This window comes from Miniopterus schreibersii (genome assembly GCF_964146895.1).
Source record: "Miniopterus schreibersii genome assembly, chromosome: 16".
NCBI classification, from domain to species: domain Eukaryota; kingdom Metazoa; phylum Chordata; class Mammalia; order Chiroptera; family Miniopteridae; genus Miniopterus; species Miniopterus schreibersii.
This window is the reverse complement of record NC_138116.1, coordinates 22,512,666-22,526,121: the sequence shown is the minus strand read 5'-3', so window position 1 is coordinate 22,526,121 and position 13,456 is coordinate 22,512,666. Positions and strand designations below refer to the sequence as shown.

At 48.0% G+C, this 13,456-nt stretch overlaps 1 protein-coding gene across 1 annotated transcript; it reads right to left on the bottom strand.

Annotated features, from left to right (window-relative positions):
• Positions 1-4,348: 4,348 nt before the first annotated feature.
• GAST (gastrin) lies at positions 4,349-13,207 on the bottom strand. The gene is made up of 3 exons (XM_081162453.1): positions 13,116-13,207; positions 4,653-4,868; positions 4,349-4,533 (listed from the first exon to the last, which is right to left on the bottom strand). Exons 2-3 carry the CDS (start codon positions 4,861-4,863, stop codon positions 4,430-4,432), a joined length of 315 nt encoding a protein of 104 aa, XP_081018579.1. The 5' UTR covers positions 4,864-4,868; positions 13,116-13,207; the 3' UTR covers positions 4,349-4,429.
• Between the last annotated feature and the right edge of the window lie 249 nt (positions 13,208-13,456).

Below are 13,456 nucleotides of genomic sequence, written 5' to 3'. Positions count from 1 at the left end.
GTGGGGCAAAGTTGTGGAGAGAGGGTGGGCTCCAATGTTGAATGATGTGCCAAGAGGTTTGATTAAATACATTAGTTGGTCATATCAACAACCCTTGTGAAGTGGTGGTTGTCAGATGAGGAAACAAGCCCAGGGAAGTAAAGTGACCCTCCCAAGAGTCTAACAGCTGGTTGTGGAGCCAGGATTTGAACCCGAGCCCTCGGGCCTCCCCAGCCCATGCTTGCACAGGCTCCCTCCCAGGTCCTTTGTGCTCCAGGGACTCTGACCCAGTGCTTGGCCTCGAAGGTGAAGCAGGAGTGAGTCACCCATTGTTTTAAGTAGAGGTCCCCCCGAAGCAGACTTGGAACAGCGTGCTTGTAGCAGAACATAGTCAGTACCTACCAGATTGGTGAGTGCCAAGGAAATGGGCAAGGCACCGTGGTGTCTGTTACAGTCTACCCCTTGTACCAATCAGGTTCTATTGTGGAGTTTACTCTGGCCTGGCATTGCTTCTCTAATATGCTGGCTGGTGACAAAATCTTAAAATAAAAATTTACGACTGGAGGGCGAATGGTATAAGCTGTGATTCCACTGCTGCAATCAGTCCTAATGCCCTAAATGCTATTTCTCAGCTCTGTCCTGCAACACTCTTCCTATACTCCCCTCATCCTTGGCCAGCTGGTCTGGGTTGCTTTTCCCTTGAAATAACCTAGACCTTCATTCCTGAGAGGTCTGAACCCTTCATCACCAAGCCCTTGTTGGGCTGTTGTTGCAGCAATTTCCTGTTTATGGTTATCACCAGGCAGGAAGCCCCAAGAGGCACCCCAGTGACACCTCATTCCAGACCCTAAACACTCCTTCCTCCTCCCATTGTGAGGCAGTGCTCCTAGCTCCTCATGCTAATCAAGGTCAATAACCTCTGATAGTAATTGACTTTTCTTTGATTGCTGTTCTAATGGCACGAAGAGCCAAACATGGCCAGGCAGCAGCTGTACCTTTAGGGTTTAGGGGAATCTAGAGTAGAAGCCTCCTCCCCCAGGAACCAGGATTTCTAGTCCAGAAGTGTCTAGAATTGAGAGGACAGGAAGCACAAATTCCTGAGGTGACCCCCTGGCAGTGAAGGTGATAGGGGCCACTTCCACTCTACCCCTTGGTGCCTGGGCCCGGGTGTCTGGCTGTCAGGGACACAGCACTGTATAATAACCACTGGTTCAAAGTATAGCCCTAGTGGGTTTGGCTCAGTGGTTAAAGGGTCAGCCTAAGGACTGAGGGGTCCTGGATTCGATTCTGGCCATGGGCATGTATCTCGGTTGCAGGCTTGACACCGGGCTGGAGGCAACCAATTGATGTGTCTCTCTCACATCGATGATTCTCTCCCTCTCTCTCCCTTCCACTCTCTCTGAAAAGCGATGGAAAAAATATTCTTCGGCTGAAGATTAAAAATAAATAAATAAATAAATAAATAAATAAATAAATAAAGTATATACTGCATCCCAATCCCCAGGGTGCATGCCTGAGTTAGTGTCTTAGCTGCACATTTTATTTTTAGTTATTTATTTTTAAAAAGTTTTTTAATTTTGGTGAACTCTGATTTATTAGTTTTTTAAATTGATTTTAAAGAGCAAGAGGAAGGGAGAGAGAGAGAGAGATTTGTTGTTCTTATTTATGTGTTCATTGGTTCTTTCTGTATGTGTCCTGACTGGGGATCGAACCCACAACCTTGGTGTGTCAGGGCAATGCTCTAGCCAACTGATTAGCTGCACATTTTAATTCCAATTTTCTGTCAGGCCTGCAGTTTCTGGGTAACACGCTATATGGTAGGACAAGTGGATCCCATTGCTCATTGCTACACCTCTTTCACTATAAAGCAGTTCCCTTGTCTGAGGTCATGTGTTACGGGATCTTGTGATGAAAGTCATACACTGTAAATCCTTAGAGCTGTAGTTCTGTGGTGCCAGTGGAGGCACTGCAGACGGGAGGGCAAACTCATACTTAGAACATGTATCAGTCCCCACAAGGATGGTTCAACGCCCCTTGTAGGATGGAAGACATCTGATGTAATCAGTTTACCAACGAGTAGCTTGTTGGTCCCCTTGAGTCATGATCCTACATCAAGGGCTCAGAGTTGGTCTCTGCTTCTGCTGGGTTAGATGTTCAGCAGAGGGAGCAGTTAGACTGGATGTTGGACCCATTCATAATCTGTCTCTACCACCATTGTTACTATATTCATGGGCCCGTATTACAAGTGTGGAGCGACCTAAGACTGTCTCTGGCTGACTTCATTGGATGAGTCATCCTGTCCCACCTGGTTGAGGTGGCTGCTCTCAGGTGAGCCTTCATGTGAGACACAAAGATCCACGTGTGCCTTCTCCGTAGATCTACCTACTTGCCTCTTACGCTACTTGTCTCTGATTTTCTAATCTCATTCCTACAAGTCCCCTGACCAATCAGGGAGCCATCTACCACTGCCCAGAAGTCTGTGTATACCCTTCCCCCAGGCCACTTCTCCCTCCATACCAAGTTGATGACCAGGTCTACTACTTGAAACTCCACCCACTGGAAGAATCGTCCCTCACCACTGTCTTTTGGGATCACCCGTGAGTGGGCCATAATTCAGCAGCAGTCCATTTTCAGTTTTTACTAACATGTCAAGCCTACCCATTTGTGAACCAGGCCTGGGCTCTCCTTCCTATATGAGTTGGCCACAAGGAGTGAGGTCATGGGGGTGAGATGAGGGGAGGTGCAATAGATGTAGGTACCTTGGAGGGTGAGTGACTAACTCGTTTGTGTCCTCTGGCCCTTCTCAGGCCCAATCTCAAATGCACCATTTGTATCCTAAACCGAATCTCTGCTTGGCCCACCTAACCTTGTGATGTGGTAGGTCTGAAAATACCCAGCTCATGATAGGCCTCTCTGGTTGTATAGTAACCTAATGTCCAATGAGCAAGGGCTCATTCCCCACCAGGGCCCAGCAGCAAGCCAGGAGTGGCTTTTTAAACAGTAATTCTCTGATGCAGATGGCATGGCTTGCTCTGGAACAGAAGTCAGCAAACTATGACCTATGGGCCAAATCTCTCCCATCACCTGATGTTATACAGCCTGCAAGCAAAAATGGTTTTTGTATTTTAAAGAATTACATTTTATTAAAAATTTTAAAAATTTATTGATTGATTTGAGAGGGGCGGGGGAGAGAAAGAGAGAAACATTAATTTGTTGCTCCACTTGCCCATGTATGCATTGGTTGATTCTTGTATGTGCCCTGAGCAGGATCAAACCCTTGACCTTGACACATCTGAAAGATGTTCTAACCAAATGAGCTACCCCAGACAGGGCTATTTTAAATAATTACCTTTTAAATGATTATTTGAATACTTCCACAATATTCTTGATTTTGCCTCTTGGCCTGCAAAGCCTAAAATATTTTCTATCTGACCTTTTTAGAGAAAGTCCTGGGGTCTGCCCTGCAATTCTCCTCCAGCTCTCATCTGCCATGGACTGAGAGATGCTCCTGGAGGTGCCACCTCCCCGGCATTTCCAGCCTGCCTTGAACTCAGAAAGCTCTTAGGCAGAGAGTGGCATGTGCTGCGGAGGGTGCTGCCGACAGACACACGCGAGAACCGTGAGGGGCTGCGGGTGAGACACCAACAAGTGCCTGTGCCAGCCACTTGCCCATTTGACAAATATTTATTGGGTACCTCCTGTTTTTGGCAACGGGGATACAGCAGGGAGGAGGACACACAGTCCCCACTGTGACAGAGTTTCCTTTCTGATGGGGGAGGCAGACAATGAGCTGTCAAACAAAGCAACTGCAGGTTGTCAAATGGGCCCTACAGGAGATACGGTGCTGCAATCAGACAATGATGGGGGCTGTGCGTGAGGCCTCGGAACAGAAAGGGTGGGTCTTTTAGAAAGAGGCATTTCAATCAGACCCGGGGAGGAAACCAGGAGCCAGGTGCATCTGGGGGTTGGGGGGAAGCAAGGACAAAGGTTCTGAGCAGGAAAGAGCATGTGCCTTTGCCTAGGGAAAGGAAGGGGGGGGGCGGGGGAAGAAATGCATGACATCACCTGCCATGAAAATGGGTTCTTAGAGCTTTGACAAGGAGCACAGACTTTACTCTAAGTGCCATGGGGAGCACTGAAAGGTTGGTGTCAGGATTGGACGTGTCTTTTGAAAAGCTTTCTAGGTTGTGACCCCCACCCGCTATTCTCCCCCACACATGTGGAGATTCTTGTTCGGTGTTAGTCTCTGGGGACACCAAGAAAGATGAGCCATGCTCCCTGCCCCTAGAGGGGTGCTCAACTCTCTTCCCTGCCTCAACCCTGTCCCCAACTCCCCTCCCTTGCCCCATGACACTCGACACAATGTGATCCATTGGAAGCTAGTTTATTTGAGTTGGTCTTTCATGAGGCCTGGCTGGGTTGGGAGGTGACTGGGCTCTGAAGCTCGGTTCTAGGGATGCTGGTCCCCTTCCTCAGCACTGCGGCGGCCGAAGTCCATCCATCCATAGGCATCTTCCTCTTCCTCCAGCCATGGCCCCTGTTTCTTGGACATGTCTGAAGGTCAGAGGTGGGAGAGGAGGTGAGGATGGGGAAGGACACCTAGCCTCTGGGACTGAGGTCAGGGCCAAGACTGGCTAGGTAAGCAAGCAGGGACGGCCATCAGCAGCTCCTACCTGCCACCAGGTGTGGGGGACCCTGGAACCTTAGCTGCCTTTGGTGGTGAGAAGCTGGGCCCAGCTCGTCTGGCCATTGTGGCTCAAGGCCCCTCTTGGCCCCTGGAGCTGAAGGTACATCCTGCAGTTGGGAGCGGGGCTTCCAAGAAGCTTCAGAGAAGGTGGCCAGAGCCAGTGCCAAGATCAGCGCGCACACACACAGTCGCTGCATCTTGCCTGCAAAGGACAGAAGGGCCGAGCTGAAAGGTGGGGCAGTCCAGGCACCCAGAGTCAGGGGCCTGGACCACATGGACTCCAGGCCCCTTCCTGCTGGCAGGTCTGCAATTCTGTGAGGACTTGTGGACTGTTCTTGCCAGTTCTCTGGCCTCCAAGCCTTGCCCCTTTCCTCCTTATCTACTCTAATTACAGCGACCACTCTGCTTTTCGAGGAATTGAAACCTAGAGGAATGGTTTCTCAACTGTTATGTGCAATTCAAGGCCATGTGAGCAGCTCTGTGGAGGTTTCAGTCTTGTAATTTAAGGTGGACTTTGAAAGTAACACCAAAGGAGCATATACATTCAGCTGCATCACATACCACATGGGATCTCTTGGGAGACCTGAAACCTATTCACTGTGTCCAACACTAGCCACGTGTGTTGTCCAATATGGTAGCCACTAGCCCCATGTGGCTCTTTACATTCAAATTAATTAAGATAAAAAGGTCCTCCCTTGCACTAGCCGTATTTCCAGTGACGTGTGGCTGGTGGATACCGTATCGGACAGCCCAGATACAGAGCATTACCATCATCATGGAATGTCCTAGACAGTGCTGGTCTAGGAAAGAGTTTGAGATGGGGTCCAGAAACCCTGGGTTCCAGTCCTAGCCTTGCCCAATAATTTGGGTCACATCTCCCTCTGGGTCTCAGTTTTCTCACCTGAGAAATGGGAGATTAGCCTTTGTCTCACCTCCCAGGGCTGGGGTGAGTATGAAGTAAGAGGGTCAGGGCTGGGCCCTGGGTGAAGCAGCAGGTCAACTTGAAGGCAAGGGCTGGGAAGCCAGGGTGGGTCCTAGTGCCCAGACCTAGTTCGACCCTGGGTTAAGGGAAGGGTCCAAGCCCTGGAGACTCCGAGATGCGAGCCTGGTACCTTGACGGTGTGGGGTCCCATCAACCCTCTTCCCAGCCTCTCTCTCCCCTCCTGGGTGCTCTCACCTGCAGAGCTGGGAGTCGGGTGATGCTGAGGTCGGCCTGGTCCTCTCAGTCCTCTGCTGGGCTGGGTGCTGCAGCCCTGCCTTATAAAGCCCTCAAGGCCCCTCCCAGCCCTCCTTTCCCATGAGGCCAGACACCCACAGCACAAGAACCCCTGCCCCACCCTGCCATTTAGAGTCAGTTCTCTGGATGTGGGGGGAAGGGAAGGTCATGGTGAGGGGCAGGAGCAGGGCAGGGGCAGTTCTTCAGCTGGGCATGGAGGCCAGCAGGAGACAGGCTCCCTGGGGTCAGGAACAATATCCCTGCCATGTCCTCAGGGTCAGAGGCCTGGTGCTTATCCCCCAGACTATTTCCCACTTGGGGGGCAGGTGGAGCAGATGGACCAAATGACCTTAGATTCAGAGAAAGCACATTTCACCATATACTGATGTTTGAAGATCAGGAACCGTGTGAATGTAGAGTGACATATTGATCCCCTGTCCCTTCTGCTGGCCTCTGCAAACAGGACGTGCCGTAGTTATCAGGAGCAATGGGCCATGGGCTGATGGCCTCACTCTCTCTGCCTAGTGGCTGCGCCCTGGTTGGCTCTGAACCTCCTTCACCCCTTACCTGGAAACCCCTGAGTATCGCCCCCTCTCCTTGTGCCCTCTGCCCTGGGCTGGCTTTAGCTTGCAGCTACCCCAGCATCTCCCCAGGTCTGCCCCTCGACCCCCACCTCTTGCAAACCCCCTACCCAGAGCCAATTCCTTGAGGCTCCTGCACCTCGAGGCTCAAGGGGAGACAGTCATCTGCATAACGCACTCACCACTTTTCAATATAAAAATGCGACTTAAAATGGTTAGCAAGGAAACGAAAGGGTTTGCCCAAGATGTTCCAGAAAACCAAATGGAACACTTGTTGACCTCTTTGATAAACTGCTGCTTCGACCTGGTTTGGACGGAAGTCACTAGCCCTAGGCTTTTTCTTTTTCTGCAGTTGGGACTAGAGGTTTTGCTTTTGTTCATGCTTCATCAGGGCCCCTCCCGGTCTGGAGGAGTTTCGAGGCCCCTTGGGTTCCAGATAAGGGGCTGCGGTACCCACGCTCACAGCCGGCTTTGTGGAGAATGGACCAGTGATGAAGGAAGCAGGCTGTGAGGTGTCCATGGCAACCAGTGGCCGAAGGTTCTGGCAAATAACCATCCTAATCCAGGGCGGGTCTCAGTGACTCAGCAGGTGGAATACATGAAAATGACAAAAACAGCGGGGGCGTTGGTGCTCACAATTGAATCACAGAATCTCAGAGACAAAAGGGACTTTGAGGGGGCTTGGGGGGAAGGGTGGGGAGCAGCTCTGCTCACATCCTGGGGAAAAGAGATGTTCGTGTTGCTGTGGTAACGGGAAATTATAAGCTTTCAGCAGAGTCCTGGTTGTACCAGAACCCAAGACTTGAATTCTGCTGGGTGGGGGTGGAATCCAGGAACCAGCCCTTTGACTTGCGGGTGACCAGGAAATTCATTTTCTGCGTCTACCAAGTTGAAGACCAGATCCCAGCCCCTGGGGTCAGCCCCCTCCTCCTCCCTGTAGACCCTAACCTGTGCTCACAGTGATGACAATGCTGTGTGCCAAGCATGTTTGCATGAATGAATGCCATTGCTCTTTACCATGATCCTAGGGCACAAGTGCTAGTGTTGCGATCCTACAGATGAAGAAACTGGCCCAGACAGGTGAAGCAATCCTTGTCCTGAGTCCACATGACCAAGGAGAGCTGGGCTTCAATCTCAGGTCTCTGTCCGCCTATTCTGAGATCTTTCTTCTCCTGGATGGGGGGGAGGGGGCGGTAGTGGTGGGCAGAATAATGCTCCCCCAAAGATGTCCACACCTCAGTCCATGGGGCCTGTGAATATGTGATGTTACATGGCAAAAGCTACTTTGTAGATGTAATTAAGGGTATAGACTTTAAAATAGAGTGCTTGTCCTGGATGATCTGAGTAGGCCCAGTTTAATCAGATGAGCCCATAGAAGCAGAGAATGTTCTTTGGCTTAGAGGCAGAAGTGACGTGGTTGAAGGATGAGTCAGAGTTTCGGAGAATGAGAAAGACTTCACCTGCCCTTGCTGGATTGAAGATCGCAGGGTGAGGGCAACGGGACCAGGTGTGCAGGTGGCTGTAAGAAGCTGAGAGGGGCCCGCAGCTGAGGCCCCACAACCACAAAGAACTGAGTTCACCGACAGCCTAGCTGAGCTTGGAGGCAGATTCATCCCAGAGTGTTCAGGAAGGAACGCAGCTGTGGCCACACCTTGATTTTGGCCCAGTGAGCCACGCCGAGCCTGGACTTCTGACCTACAGACTGTGAGAGAATGGACTTGTGTTGTCTGAAGCTCCTAAATTGGTGGTAATTTTTAGGGCAACGATAGAAAATGAATGCAAGGCGGTGGCATATGAGTCCCCACATTAAAGTTCAACTTTTCTGTATGTTTGAACATTTAAAAAAATTTTTTGGTGTTCTTAATTCTCACCTGAGGATATTTCGTTCATTGCTTTTTTCAGAGAGTAGAAGGTGTGGGGATGTGTGTGTATGTGTGTAGGGAGAGAAACACAGAGATTGGCTGCCTCCTGCACTTGCCCCAACTGAGGCTGGGGATCAAACCTGCAACCCAGGTACATGGCCCTGACTGGGAATCAAACCCATGACCCTTTGGTGCCTGGGCTGACGCTAAAACCACTGAGCAACACCAGCCAGGGTGTGTTTGCACATTTTTATAATAAAATATTGGAAAGTATTTTGTTTAGCCATGTCAGATAGTGGCTTTTTAAATGGGAAAATAATTCTAAAAGCACCTACGTAAGAGAAGTATTTACACAGGTGCATTTTAGAGTGGAGGAAGTGACGGTCAGCCAGGTGAAGGTGCTTGCCCCAGGCCCCACAGGTAGGAGGCAAGGGAGCTGTGAACCTGGTCAGTCTCCTTGGGCTCTGAGTACTGCTGCTTCTCCTCACCCGGAGGTCCTGTTCCACCTTCTCTCCAGAAGCTCAATCTACCTTCCCTGTGAGCTCCAGTTCCTCTACCTGCCTGGGTCCTTACAGCCCACCTACCCCTCCTGGTCTCACTTTCCTCCCTCCCAGCCTGGCTCATGGTTTGTCATTTCAGTGGGATGCACCCATATTGCTGCCCCTCTTCTGCTTCAGAACCTGCCAGGCTGGTCCCCAGTTCCTGACAGAGGATGTCACTACCCTTGCCTGTCTCCCTCTCCGTGTACACTGGAAAGTTCCTGAAAGTGGCCAGTTGATCCCACTGCAGATTGATATTCTGCAGCTGGGTTGTTGCCTGGCAACCTTGTGAATCACTTCTCCCTTCACCCCCAAGGTGATCTGTCAGTCCCCCTCTCCTTGCCATGACCACAGCTGTCTGAGTCCTTTCTGTCCTTTTGTCCATCACTGGAGGGTGCATAGCCCTGTTCAAGGTCAGTCCCTCCACCAGGACCTCTCATCCCAAACCCTCCTGCTTGCTTAGAGACCTTGTGCCTTCACTTTTTCATTCATTCAGAATTTATTTCTAAGTGCCTTTTTTGTGTGCCAGGCACTGTGCTGACCCTGGGGACACAATGTTGATTAAGCAGATCTTTGTTCCTCTTTTCTTGGAGGGGAGACAGTGTGATATGACCTTAACAAGCCATGAATGATTGCAGGAAGGTGGGAAGTAAGCAGAGAAGCCTCCTCCTTGCCCCTGGAACCTTGAAGCTCTCCTCCATGTAAGCCTTCTGACATCTACAACGTGTTTTCACCTCCCACTTCCCCTAATAATGGTGATTAAAATTTAGGGACCACTTCTATGGCCAGGCTCCTATGGTAAGCACTTTACATGCATTATGTCTCATATTTCTCCCCACAGCCCCACAAGGAGGGCACTACTGTTGCCCCTAGATTATAGTCGAGGAAACTGAGACACAGAGAGGTTGATGATTGCTGGCAGAAACAGTCCACCATGGGCCTTGAGCGTTCCTGTATGCCCAGAATGCAAGGTCATGAGCTCTCTCTACCTGGCTTATTTCTCAGGGTTGAGTTTGAAGCGAGTGGCCTTGAGGCCTGAGGTAATGTCTCCCTCTGGGACAAAGAGCAGGCTTGCTACTGCTGACTATAAAAATAGTAGATTCCCCAAGCTCAGTGTTCCTCAGCTGAGATAAAACTATTGTGGATCCGTATTGTGTCACCACCCAGGACCTTGGGGGGTAAAAGGAATTGATGTGAATTGTGCTGCTAGTTGGGCTGTAACAAAGTTATTTGTCTCTGACCCAGGAGTCTTGTCCCTTCTGCCAACATTGGTGAATCAGTAGTAAGGTAACTCATTGTAAGTAGGGTGGAATCAAATCCCAGACTCAACGCCTTGATTTTGCCCGGGACACAGAACTCATCGGATGCACAACTGAGACTTGAACGTGGGCAGTTTGATTCCACAGCATTAAAAAAAGTCTTCTTGCTGCTTTCCTGTTCCCTCTATGGTGATCTTTCTCTTTCCTACACTCTGTTATCTACTGAGCCAATGAGTGGGGTAGGTTGGAGTGACAGACGGCGGGGGCAAGGAAAAATGGGGGGGGAGGGGGAGGTTTTGATGGCTGATTTTGCCTGTGACCTCACTGGCTACTGTGAAAAGCTATTTGAGGGAGGGGAGAAGGCATGGCACGTTTCTTCAGGCTTTGCTGAAGTTCTCCTGTATTTATAAATCCACCTACTTCCACACTGTCCCTGCCAGAGGGTAGAGGACATTTCTGTTCACCAGCCAAAGAGGTGCTGCCATGTGGCAAGGGCAACCACCGATCCACTTTGTCTCTATGGATTCTCCTATTTTGAATATTCCATATAAAAGGGATCATTCAATATGTGACCTTTATATATATGTGTGTGTGTGGCTTCTTTCATTTAGCATGTTTTCAAGATTCATCCATGTTGTAGCATGTATCAGTACTTCATTCCTTTTTATTTTCTGCTGAATAATATTCCATTGTGTGGGCATACCACAATTTTTTAATTCATTCATCAACTGATGGACGTTTGGGTTGTCTCTGCCTTTGGCTATTGTGAACGATGCTGCTGTGAACACTGTACAAGTTCTTGTGTGAATGTATGTTCTTAATTTGCTTGAGGATATTCTTAGGAGTGGAATTGCTGAATCACATGGTAACTCTATGTTTAACTTTTTGAGGAACTTTTGACTGTTTCCCTCAGCAGTTGCACCATTTTACACTTCTACCAGCAATGTCCGAGGGCTCTCATTTCTCCACATCTTCCACCAAAAATTGCTATCGTCTGTCTTTTTGACGCTGGTCATCCCAGCGGTATCTCGCTGCAGTTTTGATTTGTGTTTCCCTGGTGGCTAATGATGTTGAATATCTTTTCATGTGCTCAGTGGCCATTTGTTTATCTTCTTTGGAAAAATGTCTATTCAGATCCTCTGCCCATTTTTCAATTAGGTCGTCTAATAAGAGTTGTAAGAGTTCTTCATATATTCTAAATCCAAGTCCCTTATCAGATCCATGATTTGCAAATATTTTTTCCTGTTGGGGGATTGTCTTTTTACTTTCTTGATAGTACCCTTTGAAGCACAAAAGTTTTAGAATTTGATGAAGTCTGATTCATCTATTTTTTTTTTGCCACTTGCGATTTTGTTGTCATAATCTAAGAAGGCTTTGCCTAACCTAAGGTCATGAAGATTAACTCATATTTTCTTTTAAGAGTTCTATATTTTTAGCTCTTATATTTAGGACTGTGATCCATTTTGAGTTAATTTTTGTACAGGCCCAACTTCATTCTTTTGCATGTGGATATCCAATTGTCCCAGCACTATTGCTTTCTGTACTTCAACTGTTTTTATGCATTTCAATGCAGATCTAACATTGTAATGAAAAATGCACTTATAAAAAATGAAAAGTCATAATGAGACTTTTTTTTTTTAACCAGCTTGCAGATCACAATATGAAGTCTGCTGACTTTATGGTTCAAACTGGTGCTTCTCAAACGTTGTAAAATGCAGGTTGCTAAAATAAAGGTTGGTTCAGTAGGCCTGGGGAGGGGTTTGATATTCTGCACATCTAACAAGTTCCCGGGTGATGCTGAATGGCTGTCTTTAGTTCTGTCTCCATGTGGACCATGGGACCAGGTGAGTCACATCTTCCTGCACCTGACTTTGTCCTTGTGTTCGTCTTCTGTCGTTTCACAGAAATGGAGTGAGAATCAATGACTTGACACACACACAGAATGACTGACATGTTTGTGCTCCGCATCAACATATCTTGTGTTTCGCACGTTTCCTGTTTTTAACCAATCATCCATTCTGGGTATAAATTAACCGTAAAGGATTATGATTAAAGACAATTTAAATTGTGCAACGATCAGACTGCTGTGGCTGGGCGATGGCGGGCGATAGTGGCTATGGAGCAAGTGAGTCATGCTCCGGCTTCTGAGCACCGTGGAGTCTGGCTGCTGGGTGTGCATCTTTCACCCAACACACAGTGGGTTTTAGAGATACTTACAAATATTTTTAAATAGTCATTAATTTTAAAAGTCGACATTGAAATACGCACTGTTGCTGCTTGTAATGATGGGCCTAGAACACCTTTGTTAATCTCTGGGGCTTTGTAAGCCTTGAGAGGAAATCAGAGACTAGTGATTCTTAACTGTTTTGGGTTGTGGGCTCTTTTAAGAATCTGATAAAAGCCATGGACAGTCTCACAAGTAAATGTTCACATGTACATTACACACGAAATCTCAGTTTCAGGGGTTGGTTTCTCAGATCCTGGTAACCAAATTCTGACCCTTGACCACCCCGTTTTCAAACCATCTTAAATACAATACTTCTGATTACTTTCCCTGAAGTTTAGCTCTGACAATGCTTCTTTCTTGCTCAGGTTTCCTCAATAGCTCCCCATTACTCAGAGTACTTTTTCCCCAAGTGTGGTTTGTGGCCCTCCCATAGGAATTGGCTGATGCTAGTTAAAAACACTGGTTTCTAGGCCCCATATCAGAGTTTCTGTACCAGATTCCCTGGCTCTAATGCCAGGGCTATGTCCTGGAGTTTGTAGGCCAGGCATTCTAGTGTGAGGCTCTATCACACTTCATACCAAATGAGTGGCATGCATCCACAGACCAGATAGAGTTTTGTAACATTTTTGAAAAGATGTTTATAAATTTTACAAATCTATCTTTTGTTAAAATAATGTTCTTGCCCTGGCTGGGTGGCTCAGTTGGTTGGAGCTACGCCTCATGTGTCAAGGGGTTCTGGGTTCGATTTCTGGTCAGGGCACATACCTGGGTTTCGGGTTCGATCCCTGGTCGGGGTGGTATGGGAAACAGCCAATCGATGTTTCTCTTTCACACTGTTTCTCTTTCTCACCCTTCCTATCGCTCTAAAAATCAATAAAAACATATCCTTGGGTGAGGATTAAAAAAAAAAAAAAGTTCTTTCTCTAGAACTTTGATTACATTTACATACAGTCGTGTAAGAATCATATTGCAGTTTTTGCCAATGTTAATCCTCTGTAGTACTAAACGGTTATTCATTCTGATTTTGCAGTTGTTGGGCCAAATTTTAGAGATGATACATTTCTTTTCAGTTTAGACATTTTTGCAGGCCCTTGAAAAACAGGTGA